At 49.4% G+C, this 21,174-nt stretch overlaps 2 protein-coding genes across 4 annotated transcripts in view; both read right to left on the bottom strand.

The window, feature by feature from the left end:
- Nucleotides 1–876: 876 nt before the first annotated feature.
- On the bottom strand, nt 877–3,370 carry LOC107155828 (cytochrome P450 2D6). Its single transcript, XM_048802978.1, is given in 7 exon segments — nt 877–951; nt 1,120–1,296; nt 1,723–1,969; nt 1,971–2,158; nt 2,384–2,510; nt 2,735–2,808; nt 3,194–3,370. Coding segments are annotated over 7 exon segments (1,023 nt in total). The 3' UTR covers nt 877–918.
- Nucleotides 3,371–7,188: 3,818 nt separating this feature from the next.
- Nucleotides 7,189–21,174, bottom strand: part of Tcf20 (transcription factor 20) — a 103,703-nt gene continuing 89,717 nt past the window's right edge. The window contains exons 4-6 of one of the 3 annotated variants that reach the window (XM_015501833.2): nt 16,361–16,410; nt 15,237–15,364; nt 7,189–8,486 (exon numbers count right to left, since the gene is read on the bottom strand). In XM_015501833.2, coding sequence (XP_015357319.1) covers nt 15,281–15,364; nt 16,361–16,410 — 134 coding nt within the window. In that variant the 3' untranslated portion in view covers nt 7,189–8,486; nt 15,237–15,280. The remainder of the gene's footprint in view (nt 8,487–15,236; nt 15,365–16,360; nt 16,411–21,174) is intronic. The other 2 variants (XM_015501834.2, XM_015501835.2) reach the window with 2 other exon arrangements.

Below are 21,174 nucleotides of genomic sequence, written 5' to 3'. Positions count from 1 at the left end.
GAATTTTCCACATATGACTTTTTGGACTGTGGTTGTCCATTCTTATATGAAACCAAGGAAAGAGGAACAGGGATACAGAGGGACTACTGTGCAAAGAAATGTTATTCTGCTTAAAAAGGAAGGAAGCCCTGGTGCCTGCTATGGCATGGACGAACCTTGAGTACATTACCTTTGGGGAAAAAAACCAGTCATAAAAGATGTGGATGATTCCATCATACACAGGAGCTTGTCAGGGGTCAAGATTGGACCAAGAAATCAAGTGGCAGCCACAAGACAGGCTTATTGTATATCAGGGTTCCAATTGGAGGCAGGTTGGGGAATTGGTGCCCCTTCTAGTAGAGCACAGCACAGAGTTGGTAGGGAGATGGGGCAACAATGAAGGCAAAGACACCACAGTCACTGGGCCGGGCTTGTCCAGGAGGCACTGAGAAGCTAAAGCGCTGCAGGAGGCAGGTGAAGAAGAGGAAGAGCTCCATGCGGGCCAGGGGCTCCCTGAGGCATGGACGGTGGCCTGTGAGGGGGACTTGGGCTCAGTCAGCCTGTCCCTGGCCTCCACCCCTTCAAGGAGCCCTGGGGAGGGACAGGGAGGCCCCACAGGCACCTGCTGAGAAAGGCATGAAGGCCTCCCGCTTCACAAAGTGGCCCTGGGCATCCAGGGTGAAAGAGGAGGGGCTTCTCCCAGGTGGTCTCATCCTTTAGCACAGATGACAGGTTGGTGATGAGCATCATCCCCTGGAGGAGATGCCTGCCATGAGCAGGGACTGGGAGGTATGACATAAGGACCCCTCCACTGAACCAGGCTGGGCAGACTCTAGTTGGTCCACACTGAACCCTTGGAAGTAACCCTTGGCCCCAGAAGATTCTAGCATCCTTGCTGATAAAATAGTAGGGCCAGATGACAAGGTCCCGTGCAGGTTCTTATCCTTGAAGCTGCCCAGGGTTCCCTTTGGCCTATACCAGGCAGAGGGTGATTTGGTGTAGAGAGAGAGGAAGCTACCAAATGACCCAGGCCTGGTGCTGGGTTAGTGGGTGATGCACAGGTCCCATCTTGCCTGGCCTCAGGCCTCACAGGACCCTCAGCCCACGTCCCCTAGCCCGTCTCAGGCAGCCCCACCTCACCTTCTCCACCTCCACCAAGAAAGCATCAGTCAGGTCTCGGGGTGGCTGGGCTGGGTCCCAGGTCATCCTGTGCTCCTCCAACAGCTCATCCACCATGGCCTTGAAGGCCTTCTGTGCAGGGAAGACCCAGCCAGGCAGCCCTGGGATGCACAGGAGCACTGGGACCACATTCAGCACCTGTGACAGCCACAGAGGGGACCTGGGTCCCTCCTGTGCTCCTCACTCTCCTGGACCACACTCAGGTCCCAGCCTCCTCCAGGGTGGACCCAGGCCTGCCTGTCCCACCCAGTGACCAGCTCCCTTCCCAGAGCCAGCCTCCAAGCTCCCTGCTGGCCTGGGCTGCCGGAAGGAGCAGCCCACCATGGGAATCTCCAGCTTGTGTGTTAGCTGGACAGCGGGCACGGGCTCATTTTCCTCTCCTGGAGCCCTCTGACCCTGGCCCACCTGTCCTACTACTGTTTGAGATGTGCTCACCTCCAGGCCTTCCCTCTTACAGTGTCCTCTCCAGAATGCCCTTTCCCATCATCCCTGCATGCTAATCTTCCTCCTTGGAGGCCCAACGGCATGAAGGTGTCCCTGAACAGACTCCCCTGAGCCCAGCACCTCTGGCATAAAGCCAGACTCCTCCTTCAGGGTGTCCTCCAGAAGGCCCAGTATCTTGGCCAAGCGCTGGTCATGATTCTCAAAGTGGTGGGCGTAGATGAGGGAGGAGATCACATTGCACACTGCTCTGTTCAGCAGGGTCCTGGGCTAAATGGGCATCCTGGGAGGGGGCAGCCAGTCAGAGTGTGGCCCCTGCCCATCTCATCCTCAGCCCATCACCTTGTTGGCAAAGGCTGTACAGAGGCACCTCCTCGATCACCCATTGCTCCAGGGACTTCTTGCCCAGGCCGAAGTTGTGCATGGTGGACATGGAGAAGTGCTGCTGCTTGCGCCAGGCAGGTCCATAAGTTGCCAGGACCACCTGTGGGAATGGGTGGGTATGTGCACCTATCCAAGAGCAGCTGGCTGTGCCCTTGGCACTGCCCCTGCCATTGCACTCCTCTCATGGGTACCTGCCCACCTCTGCCTGCCCACAGACTTTGACCATGATCTGCACAGCCTTCTTTTCCAGGTTTTGCTCCCAGGCCTTAACGACATTGCCACCCCATCAGGCCCTGCCTCACCCTCTTCGCCATTTGCCTTTGGACTGTGGCCTAAGGCCCAGGTGCTGGTAGGTGGGCATTGGTGGATGGTCAACAGTATACTTGCTGCATTTCAGCACCTCGTATACAGCTACCAGTCCGTTGACCAGGATGCCAGGCTTCCAGGCTAGCTGCAAGCTGAACACATCCCCAAACTGGTGCCATAGCTCTAGGCAAAAGGTCAGGGTGCCCATCAAACTGAGGTCCCTGCCAAAATGCAGGGCCCAGATCACTGGGCAAGTCTTGGAGAACTCAGGTCAAACAGGGCAAGGAAGACTCCTGGTGTCCTTTTTTTTTTTTTTTGAGTTATGGGGATCAACTTGGGACCTCAGCCATCCTAGGCAAGCACTCTACCACTGAGCTGCCTCCCCTGCCCAAGATCTGGTGTCCTGATGCTGGTGGGTCACACCTGTTATGGTGGAGAAACTCACGTTGGATCCAACCACCTAACTATGTCCTTGTCAGAGGTGGCCAGAGATTGTCCATGGGGACCACTAGCATCCCACTTTACAGAGGAGATAGGTTCATAGAGGTGAGCAGTGAAGCACAAGCCCCACCGCAGACAAAGAATTGGTCACTGTTCCTCTCTCAACACCCTCCCCCATCCCTAAGATCTTTCCCTCTGATAGATTCAGAAGGGACTGAGGCCTACATAATATATACCCTGTCCCACAGGATCCCAGACCCATTGCCAGGTCCTGCTCTGCCTCCTAGCCTTTGTCTTCCCATACCTTTGCTCTTGGAAAGTTCAGTGTGTCCTCGGGCTCTGGAGTGCCCTCTCCCATGAAGCCTCTCAAACCTGCCTCCTTTTAGGGCCCAGCTCTCTGTATAGCTTGTAGCTTTACCCACCACCCATGTCTGTTGCTGGAGGGCCACTTCATCTCCCTCACCTTGTACCGAGGGTATGGCATGTTCTGGAAGTCAATCTGCAGCAGGTTGCCCAGCCCGGGCTGTGGCAGGGGGCCTGGCGGGTAGTGTGCAGCCCAGAGTTGGCGCCGGTGCATCAGGTCCACCAGGAGCAGGAAAACGGCCACGGCCACACACAAGGGCCCCGTGAGCAGCCCCATCATTTCCTGCTGTCCACTGGATTTGAGAACACCTAGTGTCCCTTGTCACTCCAGGCACCTGGGACCATCCAGGACCTGTCATCTCCCTAAGTGCTCAGTCAGGGCCTTTCCCTTATAAAGGAGCTGAGGCTGCCCTGTGCCCTCTGCTGGGAGCCAGGCTGCTCTGATGACTGTGCAGGCAGAGAGTGCAGGGAGGAGCCAGGGCAGGACAGATGCAGGGGCAGCTGCACAGGTCCTTGCCTCTCCTAGCCCTCTCCAGGTGACAGCCAGTGGAGAGGTGCCACATAAGCTGGACTTGCTGGTCCTGAAGGGCTGGGTACTGGCGCATGGATCACATGTGGATCTTGGAAATTTCAGTGTGTCCTCTCCAAAGTCCACATTCAAGAAGAGGCACAGAAAGATCAGACAGCTGAATGCCATGCCAGCAGTTCTTTGAGGGACATGGGGGACATTGTTGGCAGAGATGAAGGGACTGACTGGCAACCTTCAGACCAAGGCAACCTGGCTGTGGGGCTAAAGTGCCACTGGGAAGTCCTGTGTGAGTGGGTGAGGGGCAGCAGGAGGAAGGTGGCTAGAGTCTGAGGCTTTGCAAATTTGGCCTCAGTGGAGACCAGTTTTGAGGCTTCTCAACCGACCAGGAAGGCAAGATCCACTTACACCCGGGGGACTTCTCAGGTCCGGTCTGTGGCCTCCCATTTGGCTTAGCTGAGGGTTTCTGCCTAGTTGGCAATTTCCTTCCCGTAACTGTCAGAGAAGCATGGCAGACTGGCAGGATGGTTTGAATGTTTGTCACATGGTAGCCTTTGTCTATCCCCTGCTTCTTGGTGTCAAGCCTTCCTTCAAGCAGTCATCCTAATGAGGGTACAAAGGGCAGTGACAGGCTTGTCTGTAGTTCAGGCTGCGTCCTCCTCATGGCAGAGGCCTGTGGTTCAAGATGCGGCAGCCATGAGAAAACCCTGCAGTAAGGAGGTCCATGCTTTCCAATGATTGGCACTTATGTGCCAGGCCCTGCTCGTCACAATCCACATGCTCCGCCTCATTATTCTTCCTCAGCCACCACAGGGAGGTGGTTTTATGTCCCCAAGGCAGAGGAGACATCACATAGTGAGGTTAAAATCACAATACAGCATTAGGATCCACGTCCACACTCCCAACTCTAGCTCTCCACTGTTTTTGCAGGATATTTTGTTAATGGCCAGTACAGAAATTCCCTAGAATTTATTACTTTAGAAAAATACCCCTCCTCCCAACCTGGAACCACAGTGGGATACCTGTCATAGGGTAAAATGTGCTGAGTACTGACAGGCCCTCTGTCACTGTGGTGAGACCCGGCACCTCATCATACGGCAGCAAGGAGGCTGACTAGAAGTTCTAGGCCCTTGTTCCCCTAGGGAGATATATCCCACCAAAGTACCATTTTGAGAATTCTAGAAATCAGGAGACTGTAGTACTCAGCCAGTGCAGAGTATTTTCCTGGTTTTTACCTTTCTCCCCGACAGGCATAAACTCCCAATTCCATCCAGCTCCTCCCTGGAGACAGAAAGGAGAAGGTGACTGTGTTCTACCTTCTGGTTTGTCTTGATACCAGGTGGGCTGCCTTTATAGATGCAGTTCCACAGGCAGGCACTGGGGGGGGGTGGGCAGGAGATTACAGGCAGTGGATACTCTCAGAAATAAGAAATGGAAAACTCCAGAGATGGACCAGTCTCTTTGGGAGTTAATGGAGTAGCTTTAGCTTTGCAAGAAGAAACAGTTCAGGAGATCAGTTGCACAACAGCTTGGACATACTCAACACCACTAAGCTATCTACGTCTAAAAACAGGTTGATTACATTTCATGTGTTTTTAAAAGTAATTTAACCTTTATTTATTTTTATGTGATGCTGAGGATCAAACTCAAGGACTCATACATGCTAGACAAGTGCTCCACCACTTGCTCCAACTCATGTTGTTGTGTTTTTTTTTACAGCTTAAAAAAAAATATTATTTTAAAAAAAGAGCCACTATACACCTCTAAGAATGGCCAAGATCAGGAACACCACCACCACTGAATGCTGGGGAGGATGTGGAGAAACAGGAGCACACATTCATTGCTGGTGGAAATGCAAAATGGAAGAGCCACTGTGGAAAGCAGTTTGGCAGTTTCATACAAAAACTATACTATTCTTACCTTATGAGCCAAATTGTGCTCCTTGGTATCGATCCTAAAACTTAGAATATAGAAACCTGCACTTGAAGTTTATATGGCTTCATCTGTAATTGCTAAAACCTGGAAGCAACCAATATGCCCTTCAGCATGTGGATGGATAAACTGTGGTACATCCAGACCAATAGAATATTATTTGTCAGTAGAAATGAACCATGAACACGTGAAAATACATGAAGGAACCATAAATGCATTACTAAATGAAAGAAGCCAATCTAAAAAGGCCACATAACATATGATTCCAACCACCTGACCTTCTTCAAGAGGTGAAACAATGCAGACAATAAAAAGGTCAGTGGTTGCCAGGGGTAGGGACAGGGATAGATAAATAGTTGGAGCAGTTTTAGGGCAGTGAAACTACCCTGTGAGAGACCATAATGGAGGATATATGTCATTATAAATTTGTCCAAACTCATAAAATGTACACCCAAGAGAGAACCCTAATGTGAACTGTGAACTTGATGGGCAATGATGAGGTACAGATTCATTAGTCCTAACAAATGTACCACTTGGGTGGGGATGTTGACAGAGGGGGAGGTTGTATGTGGGGGGAGCAGGACACTCCATTTTCTGATCAATACTGCTATTGACCTAAAACTGCTCTTAAAAAGTCATATTAAGAAAAAGACAGACAGACACACACACACACACACACACGCTGACTTCAAAAGCTGCAGGAGCTGAAAGGCACAAAGGCAGCTGAGGTGTGGCAGAAGCTAGAAAAATGGGAGTCCAGAGGGAAATGGGCAACAGGGCCACTCCCTAGCTCAAGGTCATCTCTGAAGCCCAGTAACACTCTGAAGCCCTGCAACACTTGTGAGTGCCTTGGTCACGTATCATCAGCAAAATCAAAAGAGGACAAAAGAATAAAAGGCAAAGTGACAAACATTTGCTGTCAGGAAAATATTTTCCTCAAGATACATATTTTTCAAGTTTTGTGGCTTAGGCCTTGACACCCGAAATCTATCAATTTCATTTTAACTGTGTTAATGTGAAGTCAAGACCAGAATGGGAAGCCAACCAGCTCAAAAGCCATCATTTCTATGCAGGTCCTGTTCAGCTGCCTGAGCATGGTCCCAAGGCTGACACAGCACACCCACCCACACCTCCATCCTGGCAGAGCAAAATGAGAAATGGACCACATTGCTTGATATGGCCATTAAAATGAAATTAATCTGCCATTTCTGCAGTCTCCAAATTGATGAGCACACAAGAACTCATTTATAATTGCTTATTTCTACCTCACAACATTCCTTCCAATATTTCTGTTCTCTAAAAAAAACTCCATTAACATTATTTTTTTATAATCTTTTAAAATTAATGTTCATTGGAAACATGTCCTTATATCAACTTGAGGAACTCTGCCTGTCCCCCCAACAGGTAATAAGTTCTACCGGCCTGAGGGAGTGGTCCAGAGGACCCCTGGGCTTTGGCTGGTTTCAGGCTCTGCTGTAAGGCCTGCCTGGCCTTCGGGAGGCCGGGGTGGGGGGGGGGGGGTTGAAGGAGCCAGGTCTGATGGTGGCCTCCTCTACAGTAGAACCAAGACCACCTTTTGGGGGCTGGAGTGGGAAAAGGAAGAGACGCATTCACTTTATAGTAAATGAAAAAGGAAACAAGGTTAAAATGAAGTTTATTATTTTTTGATTTTTTTTGTTTTTTTAAATAAAACTGTTTGTGAAACAGCTATTTTATCCCCATGGCAGAGTGACCCCTGAAAGATGCACTAACCCCTTCTTAAGGCCTTAACAAGATTTTTTTTGTACTTTTTCTTTTTTTTTTTTAAACTCAGATATTTAAAAATTATACAATTTACAAAACAAAACAAAACATAATCACGTAGCATAGGGCTGCTTATCTGACATGCCCCCCTTTTCCATTATAAAAATAGAAACAAAAAGAAGAAAGGGCTAAGTGGGTGTTCCTGGTCAGCTTACCCACCCACAACTCCCACAGAGGCTCCCCGCCAGTCCCACTGCCTGTTCTGGCACAGAGGTCCAGGCCTCCTCCCGTTCCCTGGGTCCCCACGTGTCAGGACACAGATGCCTGGAATGCGCCCAGCACAGAGGGCCCCAGAGGAGGGTCCGTTGCTGGACTTTGCTGCTGCGGGGCTGCACTGCCCACTTGATGGGTCCCTAAGAGATCTCACCAGCCACAGTGACCCAGGACACAGCTTGACTCAGGGCATCTGCCAATTTCACCCCCCAAAAAGATAAAAATTTTAAAAAATAATAAATAAATAGTGTTTCTGGAAAGGAAAAAAATTTATTTATGTTTAAACATCATTCCCCCGCTCTTGAAACACGGACCATCCCCACCTCCCACCCAAAACCTTCCCACTTTGACACAGACTACGGACAAAAGGACAGTTTGGGTGTGGCTTGTTGGCTCTTTCCATTGGGGTTGGGGTCTAGTGTTCTCTGAACTGGTGTGAGACAGGCTAAAGATTAAAGCCACACCCCCGTCCTTTATGAGATGAGTTTGTTCAGTTCAATTTCACATTTCAACTTCACTGTCATTGGAACAAATTTGGAGTTAACTAGATAATTTTAAAATAGAATCAAAAGGGATAGCGCACCTTTCATTTAAACAAAGTCTTTCCAGACTAAAAATAGATTTATATATATATATTTTTTATCCCTCCCTTTTATTCCCCCCCCTTTCCCCATCAGACCCCCCTCCCCCCTCCCCCCACATTGTCACTATGGAGATTGTGTCCATGGAAACAGCCATTCCAACATCTTGGGCCTTTCTTTCCTGTGGTGTCACTGGTTTGAGTGTGAGGTGAGAACTTGGGAAGGAAGTGCTGGCAGGGCAGGCACGGCGGGGCAGGGCAGGGCAGGGCGTGGCAGCACGGGAGGAGATTTCCATTCCATCACGAGTGTCCACCACCTGTTCATCTCCACAGTCTAACCTGGAAGACAAGCAACAGATGCTGAGCGCCAGGAATTTCTCCATGGTCCCATTGCCAACAGCCCCTGCTCTGTGGTGGCACTGGGATGGGGCTTTCAGCAGGGACCACATGCTCAGACCTCTCTGTAGATGAGCTGTGCCTCAGGACACATCCAAGACAGGTGTGGCACTGCTGTGTGGCTCTGGACCTGGAGCATGGCAGAAGGCAGCACAGGTGCTTGGGCTGCACTCTGAGGGCTTCTCAGGGCACGCCCACCTCCCAGAGCATGGCAAACACTGGGGCCCGTGACTGGGCTCAGCTCTTAGTGGCAGGGTTTGGTTCTCAAAATGGCCAAGGGCACAAGGTAGCTGTGACCAAAACCTAGAGCATGCAATTTGTGGAAGGACTTCTCACAACCACTTCACAGCCTTCCCTAGTGGACACAGCCAGTTCTACACACCAACGAAGAACACTTCCCATAGCCTCTGATGGGAAGGACAGGTCTCAGCCCATTTTGGTGGCTTGCACAGAGCTGGAATGTATTAATCCCTTGGCTCCTCCGGACCCTGATGCCTCCAGGAAGAGATTCTTTCCTCTTTAGGTCAGGCTTGGGAAGGTGGTGCTGATGACCAGATGGGTTGTACCAAGAGCCTATGCAGAATGCTTCACCCCACATGCCCGGGTATCAGAGAATCCAGTTTCCAAGTAATCAGTCCAGAAAAATTACACCAGAACACGGGGGTGATGGTGGCCTCAACTGCTGCTCTTTTCTGCCTCTCACAGTTCTCTAGCAACTATGTCCCTGGGGCTCCCCTTGCTTCTGCTTCAAACCTCTCTGATAACCTCGAACAACATAGAAACCCCAGGAAAAGGCAGGTCCCTCTTCTGGTTTCATAACGCTTACTATTGTGCAAAATAGTTAAGAAGGCTAGTGTGTGGGGGGATCTAAGACTGTACTATTCACATGCATGTGTGCATACACCTGTCCTTGCTAAAAGGAGGCTCCTAAGTGCTTGACAAAAACCACCACTAAACAGGAAGACATGTTGCAGAGATAGTAGTACAATGTTCATCACGCTGGGATGACAGTAGAAACAAACCCCAGGCCTCTAGCTCCCAGGCCCCAGGAATGTGGGCCAATGGCGGAGCCATCCTTCCATTTTCAGAATGTACATAGATGGCACAGCATGGCCCCCCTGTATCTAAAGGTGGCTCTGGGCCTCACAGGTCACCCCAATGGTCTATGCTTCCTATACCTCCATTCTACCCCTCCCCAGCAGCCCAGGGAGATTTTCTACCACCTAAATGGCTTTCCTGAGGCCATGGATGCAGGAAAGGGGAGACAAACAGCATTAGACAAAAGTCCTTGTGCCTTCTCTGATACTACTCCTTAGGGACCAAAGGCCATTTGTAAATAACATGACAAGGGCTGAGTTAATAGGCACCTCAAGGAACAATCAGAAGGTAATTTTGCTGGGGATCCAGGGTGTCTGCGTGAATTGTCAGATGCCAACGTAGCCTCTCCAAGATTCTGCTTGTGGGAAGAAGGCATGGCAGGGTTTGCACTCTCATAAGTGCTCAGCCCTCTTGGGTCTGCATTCCAATCCTGCTCACTACTCAGCATAGCAGGCCCACACCAGACCCCAACCTCAGAATGAGGCACACTGCAGCATCCACGTCTGCCTGGCCAGCTGGTTCTGTGTAGTTGACCTTGGACCTGCCTCTGGGTGCCAGTGTTGCATAGGGAGTGGTTGCACAGGCAGTGGCAGTCCTTCAGCACCTTCTGCCTCAAGCCTTCCAAACAAGGAGTTTTTTGCTGATTAGACTGGCCCAAACACATGATCTCCTGAAGGTAAAGGACCCTAAACTTTTCCAGAGTTACTTAAAAACAAAAATAAAAACTGTTCTTTCAGGTTGGATGCACTCCTGTAATCCCAGCAGATTGACAGGCTGAGGCAGGAGAAGCACAAGTTTGAGTCTGGGCAAATCAGCAAGAGCCTGCCTCAAAATAAAATTTATAAAAGTGAAACAGCTGGTGATAAGAATACTTGCCCAGTATGTTTGAGGCCCTGGGTTCAATCCCAGGTACTGCAAAAAACCACACTCTTCCTTTCGTAAGGAGAAGAGGAAGGAAGGACTTACTTTGTGCCAGGAACTGAGCTAGAAGCTTAATAGATGTCCTGTCTCATGGTAACACCAAGATGCCTGAACCTCTTCAAGATGAGAAAGCTGAAGCTCAGGGAGGTGACACCTGTAGTCCACAGCTACATGGCTGGTTGGAGGTGGAAAGGGCTGATAGCCAGAAAGGCCCTCCTGTGTGGGCCCCAAGGACTCTGTGCCCCTGCATGGAATGTGGCTAAGAGGAGAGAGCTGGGCCCCAGGCAGTAAACCCTTCACAGCTGCTGGGCCAAGTGAGCTCTCTGACACTCCACGCTGAGGATGGTCAAAGGCACTGTGATGCTCAGCTGCCAGGGCACAGGGTTTCATCCTGGGCCAAAGCTGCCTCAGGCTCCCCAGGCTCCTCCACTCTGTGGCTTGAGCCTGGGATGGATGACACCACCTCTGTATCCTTCTACACCTAACACTAAGGCTGTTTCTCCCAACTGCAGCAGGCATCCATCAGCTTGACCTGCTGACCCTGTCGAACCTGCCAAGATTCCCCCAGAGTGGGTTACCTCATCTCTGCAACAGACACTCGATTCCTACCAGAGAGGGACTGGGTGGAGAAGTCTAATTCTGAATTGTTCTTGATTGCTGACAGGGTCAAAGAGTCCGTTCCTCTCTGGGATGCACTCATCTTTAATAGGCACACTCGGCACCACTGTGGGTAGGGCATAAGACTGCAAAGGTGGCCCTGGCCCTCACAAAGCTTCCAGTCACAAGTATATAATGTCACAATGCGGTGAAGCTAGAAAGGCTGCAGAGTGGGGAAAGAGGGTGTTTTAGACTGAGATTTTTATAAAAGGAAGGCTTCTGAGGAAGAGGAACTTGTAATCTGACACCCAGGAAATGAGAGGGAGCCCCCACACGAAGACAGGCAAGAAAAATGTGCACACACAAAAGCCTAGGGGGAGGCAGCCTGGCCCTGAGCAGACCAGTGGCCGGGAGCCTGGAGAGCCTCTTCAGTGACCTCCACCAGCCTTTGGGAGAGAGGGCTAGGAGGCAAATGCGACAAGAACCTCCGAAGAGGAGACTGGCTGGATCTCTGATGACATAGGACTGGAGGCCAGAGTTTGCTGAGACTGCCTGCTGCTGTGAGGCAGGGCTCTGGGCACAGCAGGTGGCCACTGTAGGGGTGCCACAGCCTGGCTGGTGCCAGTGGGGAAATATGGACAGACTCAGTTTCTCCTCTGGAGGAGGAGAACCCCAGGACTTCCCTAGATGAGCCTGAGAAGGGAGGGAGCTCCAGAAAGAGCCACTCACTCATCCGTGGACAGGCTGTACAATGCCCAGCTCCAGGGCAGAGAGGGTCTTGCCCTTTCCCTTCCATGGAGGGTCTGCAGAAGGTGTGTAGGTAGGTGGCATCCTCTTGCACCCAGGACAGAGCATCAGTTGGGATAAGGTTACTGCTACTCATCCACTAAGATCACAGGGCCTGGCAGGAAGCCAGGGGCCTCCTTGTTTACTACATGACAAGGAGAGCCAGGAGTCCCATTGTACAGCCTCATTCACTAGCTGAGATGAGGCCAGAGAGACAGACTCTCAGTACAGGGACAGTGAGCAAACACAGGCCCACCACACTGCTTCCTCACCTCAGAAATGTTAGGAGGCAGCTGACTAGATGGCTGTCCAAGAACCTCTCCTCTCTGGCATTCTTGGTGTGGTGAGAAACAACTATGAGGAGCCCCACATGCTGGGGTAGGGTGTGGAGAATAAAATCTCCTAGCACCAGCCCTCGAATTTTCTGATAGAAAGGGCAGTTGCAAGGTCTCCTTGCTGCCTTGACCCCCTGTAGCTCTAACTGTAAGAAACTTGCAGCCAGGTACAGCTGCTTGTGTGCCCAACACTTACTGAGGTATAACCAAATTCTCATATGGTTGACACTGTTACTTTTTTTGGGGGGGTGGGATGGGGGGCAATGGGATTGAACTCAGGGGCACTCAACCACTGAGCCACACCCCCTGCCCTATTTGTATTTTACTTAGAGACAGGGTCTGAGTTGCTTAGCACCTCGCTTTTTGATGAGGCTGGCTCAAGATCCTGTCTCAGCCTTTGAACTCAAGATACTCCTGAGCTGCTCAGATTATAGGTGTGCACCACTGTGCCCAGCTTGGTTACTTCTCTTTTTATAGAAGAAACTGAAACACGGAGACATTAAGTGTCCTTACTCCAGTCACATAGGACTTTCCATACACTTTGTGTGAGAAAGTGGGATGACAGGAGGCAGGACACAGATGCACACCCCACTGTCCCTTCCCTGTCTGGGTCCCCAATAATGGTAGTTCTTTGTTCTCACCATGGACCCCAAGGTGAGCACTCCTTAAGAGCAAGAGTATTTTCTGTCCCTGATCACGGGGGTTTCTACACAATTCAGCAGTATACCCTGGGCCTGAAAGATGGCGATGGCCCTCAGTATAACTGCTGAACTGAGAAACCAGTAAAAGGAACTTGCTTTGTGGGAATGGCTTATGGAGAGAACATTCCAGATCGATGAGGCTGGGTGCAGTGTCCATCCTTTCTCTCAAGAGGTGACTGCTCCAACCTCAATAGACTGAGGTTCCCCAAGTGATGGGCCAGGTCCTGCACTCAAGCAGTGCTGCAGCCTGGGGAGGATGGAGGGTGAAGCTGACCATTCAGCTCCAGAGCTGAGGCCTTGTCAGCTGGGAGGTCCATGCATTCCCAGACCCACCTACCAGGCCCAGACTTTCTTTTTCTCTAACACATGCTGGAATTCAGGACAAAACCAAAAAGTACTAAATGACAAATGGCTCTTTCCTTAACCAGCCCTTCTAGGACACATTTCAGAAATTCTTCTCATGGTCTTCCACAGAACTTGACTCTGTCTGGGACAGGTGCATCAACACGGAAATGGCAGAGCTGCCTAGGCACAGCATTATCTCAGCCCAGAAAATGGCCGATGCAACAGCTGTTAAACTACCCACACTGCTGCACACTGCTCTGAGGGCTGATCAGAGGGGTCCAGGAGTACAGGCAGGAAGAGTAGCCCAGTGACTTCTAGAAGTGCAGTAGCCGATGAGGACGACTTACTGCAGTCCACAGGGCTCCGTTTGCTCATTTGGTTCCTGTGACCCAAGAACCAATCACCTCTCCTGCTCTGCTCTGCTCCCTGCATTGCCAACCCTGCTCCCTGCAAGAGGCAAAGAGAAAAGCATTACAGCAAAACACTCAGCACCCCAGTAGGAAGCACTGGGGAGCCCCTACCTGGGCCCTGACCTATTTCACAGCAGGGCCACAGGGGCCTTCTCTGAGGTCAGCACTGGGCACTGCTTAAGAAACAAACACCTTCTCTAAGGAGGAAAACCACCATATTCTGGGATGAACTTGACTTTTCCCTCATAGTACTACTGGTTGTTTTAGAGAAAGGCAGAAACCTTTTTAGTTGTAACTCAGGATTCTACAGAGAACATTCAGGGATGTGGTACTGCCCAGGGGAATGGTCTCTGTGGCTATGGGGGTGAGAGTCCTGGAGGCCACACAGAAGCCTCCATTTAGAGAGAAATGAGCCCCTGGAGAACACCTCTAGGACAGCTGCAGCCACGAGTGTCAGCTACGTTCCCTTCTCCCTTCTCCTCTTTATATACTACTGGTCCTCAGCTCTCAGTGGCTGCATGGGGCAGGGAGGGTGAGAAAGCAATGTGGTGGAGACGCCCTGTTGTAGATCCCTCAGCCCTACACCCCATTTTTCACAGGGGCAGGCTGGCCATGCCCCACATGCTCAATGGTGCAGCCAGATCTCTGGAGATTTTCAAGAGTAAAATTAAATCAGATGCTGAAGTCTACTAAATCTCTGAGAGGATTTTCCTTCTCTTTGTACTTCTGCGAAAAGGAATCTTTCATGGTACTGTGGGAAAAAAGATTTCAAGTAGGAAAACTTAGAGAATGTTCTGTTTTTCAAAGGAAAACATACTAAAAGCTTTACAGAAATTCGGTCAATTGAAAAGAAGAGACCTTTGGTTAGTCCCTTGAGGAGAAGGAAACAACAGGCAGATGGCAGAAGTCCCTGCCCAAAGGGTCATCCAAAAGATGGTCACAATGCCCTTAGGACCACCAATCCTGAGGCCTGTTCCCCAGCAGTCCCGAAGGGCTGACTTCAGAAAGTCACCCTGGGGCTGGGGTTGTGGTTCAGCGGCAAAGTGCTTGCCTAGCACATGTGAGGCCCTGGGTTCGATCCTCAGCACATAAAAAAAATAACAACAATAAATAAAATAAAATTATTGTGTCTATCTACAACTAAAAATATTTTTTTAAACTTTATTTATTTACTTTTATGTGGTGCTGAGAATCGAACCCAGTGCCTCACACGTGCTAGGTGAGCACTCTACCACTGAGCCACAACCCCAGCCCCCTAAAAATATTTTTAAAAGTTAAAAAAAAAAAGAGTCACCCTGACCAGCTGGCAGTGGACAGGTCTGAAGCCCTCACCACATTCTGGGGAGTGAAGAAACAACTGGAGAGCCATTTTATCCACCTGGTGCTAGGATCCACACCACTAACTGTTGGTGGTGCAGCCTGGGGCCAGCAGGAAGGCAGAGGCCACAGCACCACTGGGAGCCAGGCAGGGGTGGTGGAGCCTGGCTGGCCCCGACTCACCTGTGCTTGCTGTCCTCTCCATTCCCACGCGCACACTGCCCCCCTCACCCCCGCTCCGACTGCTCTGTGCTGAGGCTGCCTTTCGCGGTCTTGTTCTGCAAGGGGGGGAGAGGGCACGGAAGGGGAGGCTGATGCCAGCAGAGCCATGAGGAGACACAACAGGGACAGAGGAAAGAGTGTGGGAGTCAGGGAGGGCAGAGGCGAGGACAGGGACAGCACGTGGAAAAGGAAGAAAAAGCAGAGTCAGTACTGAATGACAAACAGGAGACACCCAGATAGGGCTTTGTGAGGCAAAATGTGACTGTTAAGTAAAACTAAAGAGAATACTGTCAGACCCTATGATCTACCTCTGGAAATATTTTTTAAAAGAAAGATCATAAGCATCCTTCAAAAGTGTTTTGAGGATAGACGTCTCCAGATGTCCTCTTTCTAATACTTTCTGGCCATACTTGGAGATTGAAGACTGTGAGCAGCCAGTGACCACCAGGTGTCAGTGTGACCTCAGCCAGACAGGGCGGTCACTGCAGGAAACGTCAGGTGGCAGTGGGTTCCAACCCAATCCTTTCCTGGGGCTCTCCATCCCTATCTTGATACCTCGGAAACAGCCCATTCACGTCCTCATCTTCCACCCTTCCCAAAGAGATGGCCAACAGACCCTCTCTTGGGAAGTGGGGCAGCAGTACCCACTGACTTGTATCATCAGGTTGCTTCTGCAGCAATACAACCTGGAAGAGACTGTGAGTTTCCCCTGAAGCCCTGGAGTTAGTGCCTTTGCTTCCACAGCAGGCCTCCCACCCCTCTTACCACATGTCAACCTGTGAACTGGGGTTCTAGTAAAGTCTAAGTCAGTTTCACTGAGTTTGATCTTTTAATCTCTCTTAATGAATGGACAGCTCCCCTGCCACCTTCCCCACTGCCCCCCACACCACATAGGGTGCCAGCCCCTATGCCTGGGGTCTCCCTTCAGCATCATGCCTCTCTACCCTCCCAGAGCCAGAAGCAGGCCAGCAGCCCAAGGTGCAGATGGGAACAAGAATGGATGAGTTCCTCGATGCCTGGGCTTTAAGTTAGGAAACCACCCCAAGCCCCACTGCGAACACAGGCTCTGGGAGCCTCTAACTCACCTTGTGCTTGGGGCACCTCACCGAGAAGTTTTCCTCATGTAGCAAACAATCTGCAAGAAAGAAGGGGACAGATGGAGCCTATGTGCGTTGAAACAGCCAGACCCACATGTGGCCCCTTTCCAGGATCAACAGTGTTAGACCTGAAAGCAAGAGGCCCCTGCACTGTGATTTCTTTCTCTTTGTTTTTTTTTTTAGTACTGGGAATTGAACCCAGGACACTTACCCACTGAGCCACATCCCCAACCCTATTGTTTTGTATTTTATTTTGAAACAGGGTCTTCAGGATCTTGCTGAGGCTGACTTTGAACTTGGGATTCTCCTGTCTCATCCTCTAGAGCCATTGGAATTACAGGAGTGAGCCATGGTGCCGGGCTTGCACTGTGATTTTTTTTTTTTTAATATATATATATATATATATATTTTTTAGTTGTAGTTGGACACAATACCTTTATTTTATTTATTTTTATGTGGTGTTGAGGATCAAACCCAGGGATGCTAGGTGAACGCTGCACTGCTGAGCCATAACCCCAGCCCCTTGCACTGTAATTTCTAAGAGGAAAACATCAGTAACACACCAGATGAACTATGGTACCTTAATATGATAGAATATCAGTCACTTAAAAAGTTAAAATTTTAAAGTAGTTAATGATGTGGGTAAACACTTATGATATAAAACTGTCTGACCAACCAAGAAATATAAATGTATAGGTACATTCTTAATTTCACTAAAATGTTTTATATGCATAAAAAAAAACCTGAAAGGAAATCTACCAAAATATTACAGAGGTTCTCTTTAGGTAGTATTACAGGTGATTTTTTTTTTTTTTAAGAGAAAGTGAAAGAGAGAGAGAGAGAGAAAAAAAAATTTTTAATATTTATTTTTTGGTTTTCGGTGGACACAACATCTTTGTTTGTATGTGGTGCTGAGGATCGAACCCGGGCCGCACGCATGCCAGGGGAGTGCGATACGCATGCCAGGGGAGTGCGATACGCTTGAGTCACATCCCCAGCCCCAGGTGATTTTAATTTTATTATTTTGTTCTGTGTTTCCATGATGGCTCATATTTAATAAACAGAGATACTCCCCAAATAATTTTTTGAGGGGAGGGTACCGGGGACTTGGAGACACTCAACTACTGAGCCACACCCCCAGCCCTATTTTATATTTTATTTAGAGACAGGGTCTCACTGAGTTGCTTAGTGCCTTGCTTTTGCTGAGGCTGGCTTTGAACTCATGATCTTCCTGCCTCAGACTCCTGAGCCATTGGGATTACAGGCATGTGCCACCACACCTGGCCAAATAATGCTATTTAAACAATTCTCAATTCTAGGTTAACCCCACTCCACAGGCTCATGGCAAAGCCTCCTCACAAAGACACCTGAAATCTAGAGGCATTTCTCCTCTATTGAGAGCTCAGGCGTTCAAGATAGAAAGTTGATCAGGCCTGAGAACCCTGCTGTCACCTGCATCCCACAATCCCTGGACACACAGGAGACACCCCCAATACAAATCACATGATCTGCACTGAATGCTTCACAGGAAAGTAAAATCCCATGAGGGTGCTTTTAATCCTTGGAGGAAAAGGGATTTATTCCAACTTTTGACATGTGACAGCATTCGCAATGACAGCAAGGATGCATCTGCCTCCAGGCGAGTCGAGCTCCATGTAAAGGCAGGGCATGGAGCTGGCGAGAAAACCCAGAGTGAGCCCACCCTGCACACCACAGCTTCTGCAGGCTGGCAGCCAGGTCACTGGTGCAGGACGTAGTGACAAAATGGTAATAAATACTGATCCCACATTCTCAGAAATCTCCTGAGCACCATGGCAGGAGGCAGCCTTGTTGAGTTTATGATTTAACTGGTTTAAACCTAGATCCAGATTCACAGCCTGTGTACCCACAGATTTCAAGTGAAATAGTTATAAGCAAAGGAACACTCAAATGAAAATTTTTTTAAGTCCTCAATATCCTGAACAAATCAAAAAAGGAAATTTCAGAACTTGTCTAAACTGATAACATCACTACTCGGCCTTGGGAGTTTTTGACTTATAGAGGATGGGTCCGAAGCCTTCTCTGCCCCCAGGGCCCAAGAACTCATCGAGTCACCGAGTCACCGTCACTAACCTCCAAGCCCCTTTCCCAGCAGGCAACTAGCATGGCAGTAAATGAAATGTGTTAATTTAAAACCCACAAGTACATAGCGTGACCAAGGCTCCTGCTGTTCCAATCTGCCAGAGAGTTTATAAACAGCAGGAGACAGACAACTGGAGCTTGGGAAAGCACGTCCTCCTCACCTGGGCTCTGGCAGTGCTACATGGCAATCTCTACCCTGGGCCAAAAAGAAAGTACAGCATCATGGAGCTCGGCCACTCTGATGCCACAGAGGCTTACAGAACCAAAGATGGGGGTCATGTTGTGGCAAAGGGTGCCATCAAAGGGAGCACAGGTGGCTCAGTTCCCCTCAGAGCCACAGAACAGTGACCAGATGTGACAGACCACTGGTAAAAACGTGTCTGAAGTTAGGGAATGTCTTCCTGAGTTAAATGCAGGAAAGAAATAAAGTACATACTAAGGGCAACTGGGACCAGGTACTTTTGGAACAGAAGTCTCCTAGAGAAACTGCCAGACACAGTGCCCACCTCTGCCCCAAAGGAACACTGTATCAACAAGTCCTTCTTTTAGTTCTTGTACATATCCACAGGCAGTCAGGAACTGCAGTTCCTGCCCCTGGCAGGGTCGGAACCAGTGAGAGAGCTCAGAAACCTGGAAGGACATGGGGGTGCCTCTTCTATCCTGTCTCCAGTCAGGTCCTGTTCAGGGCAAGAGTAAAGAGCAGGAGGAAATCTAGTAAGTGCTCTCTGATTGGAACAAGCGCTTGTCTCCTTCAGTGGCCAGCCAACATCAGTCTCCTGATATGTTTTCTTGGAAGAAAAAGAAACTAACCCTACACTATCCAGAGGGCCTGGTCAGTATTTCCACAGGTTGAAGTAAAAGCAAATAGCTTGCTGGATCATGACATAAGCTGGGAAAGACTCACAAGGTGGCCAAGTCAAGATAGCTTCCAGAAACAAACACCAACTCCCAGGACAGAATGCCACTTTCCTTTCTCTCTATTAAAGGCAGAGTGACTTTGCTGAGCTCCTCATCATAAAAAGTACCATAAAGCTTCTGATAGTCCTGACATCTACACAGACTAAGGAAAGCAATCTCAAGGATGAGGTGAAAAGAGGGGTCTAATGTCCTTTGGATCGGCTGGGCATCAGATACTATCTCCAGTTCAGCTACATTCTACCTTAGCACTACTGTCTTCCACACAGCTTTGCTCAGGGGCAGGGTTAGGCTCTTGAAACACATGGAGGGGAATAATGGGGCACTGGGACTGGTTTTTGTGATGCAGATGGCTTCCCCTCCATGATGGGGGCAAGACCCTCAGTAATCCAGAATGGCCCATACAGGGCTTTGCCTCTGCTATTGCAAGATCAAAGTCGGCAGCAGAAAGAGCAGCTCTGAAATGCTGCTGCAAAGGTGGCTGCAGAGTAAAATTCCCAGCTGTTTCTTCATGAGAGTAAAAGGAAAATCCCCTCCAGGCAAGATTCTTTATGCACAGTAGAATTATTAATGAGCTACCACAGCCCTTTTTTCCTTCTGTCTTAATTGTTATGGCTCATTGCATTAAATACATTAAAAAAATTTTTTTAAACCAGAGCTCATGTTCTTTTTATTGCATCCTCTACCTGGAGCCAAATCCTGTGCCTGTGACATAACAAGCGGCCCACAACTACTAATGAGGATGTCAGAAATGCAGGACCAGTGTCAGGTGGGGGAAGCTGTAGGCACCAGAGATCATTGTAAGACAAAGATTCTGTTTCCATGGAGACATCCTAGCAATAAAAGTTTTCCCTGCGACATCAACAGCTCTTTAAAGGTTTGGGTGGTTGACAGCAAAGCAGAGATGAAAATGTTACACTGTTCCTTATTCCACTGAGAGATTAGGGCCTCTTAAACTCAGGAACTCATCTTGGTTATGATTAAAAAGAAAGTCAATCAACGAATAGATCTTTCCTGGACATAGATCTACACAGAGCAGAAACTCCTGACTGAGAAGACCATGGAGTAAATATAGGCATCTATCCCTAAGAGCAGTGCAGGCCTTGAGTCCCTGTGACAGGTCATCAAAAAGACAAATGCCCATGATGGTATCCTGTTGTGAAGCTGCTTCTTTGGTCCCAGCAGAGTCCAGCAGCTAGGGGACTGAAGCTGGAGGGCCAAAGACCACCTTATCCTTTCATTGGATGTTTGGCCACCAACTGCTGTTAAACAGAGATGCTACCAGCTTAACTGGGCAGGCACATGACAGGCTGGATCAGAGAAAGTGACAGGTATCGTTTGCTTATTAACCCTCAGCTAATCAAGGAGGCCCTGCTTCTGGCTGTGGGGTGGGGAGGTGGCCTGGGTAAGCATCTACTAGTGGGCGCTCTGGCTCTCTTCCCAACCTTCTGCCTAGACTTGATCAAGGTAGCTCTAAGGCAGCTGTCCATTCGCGAGTTACACACAGCCACTTAAGTGAAAAAAAGTTAATTTCCTCAGTCCCACTAGCCATATTTCCTTTCCTTTTTTTTTGGGGGGGGGTTGGGGGGATGACCAGGGATTGAACTCAGGGTTACTTAACCACTGAGCCACATCCCCAGCCCTATTTTGTATTTTATTTAGAGACAGGGTCTCACTAAGTTGCTTAGTGCCTTGCTTTTGCTGAGGCTGGCTTTGAACTCGAGATCCTTCTGCCTCAGTCTCTGGAGCTGCTAGGATTATAGACG

The sequence above is a fragment of the Marmota marmota genome, unplaced genomic scaffold, assembly GCF_001458135.2.
Source record: "Marmota marmota marmota unplaced genomic scaffold, marMar, whole genome shotgun sequence".
Lineage (NCBI taxonomy): Eukaryota > Metazoa > Chordata > Mammalia > Rodentia > Sciuridae > Marmota > Marmota marmota.
This window is presented reverse-complemented; position numbering and strand designations above follow the sequence as displayed.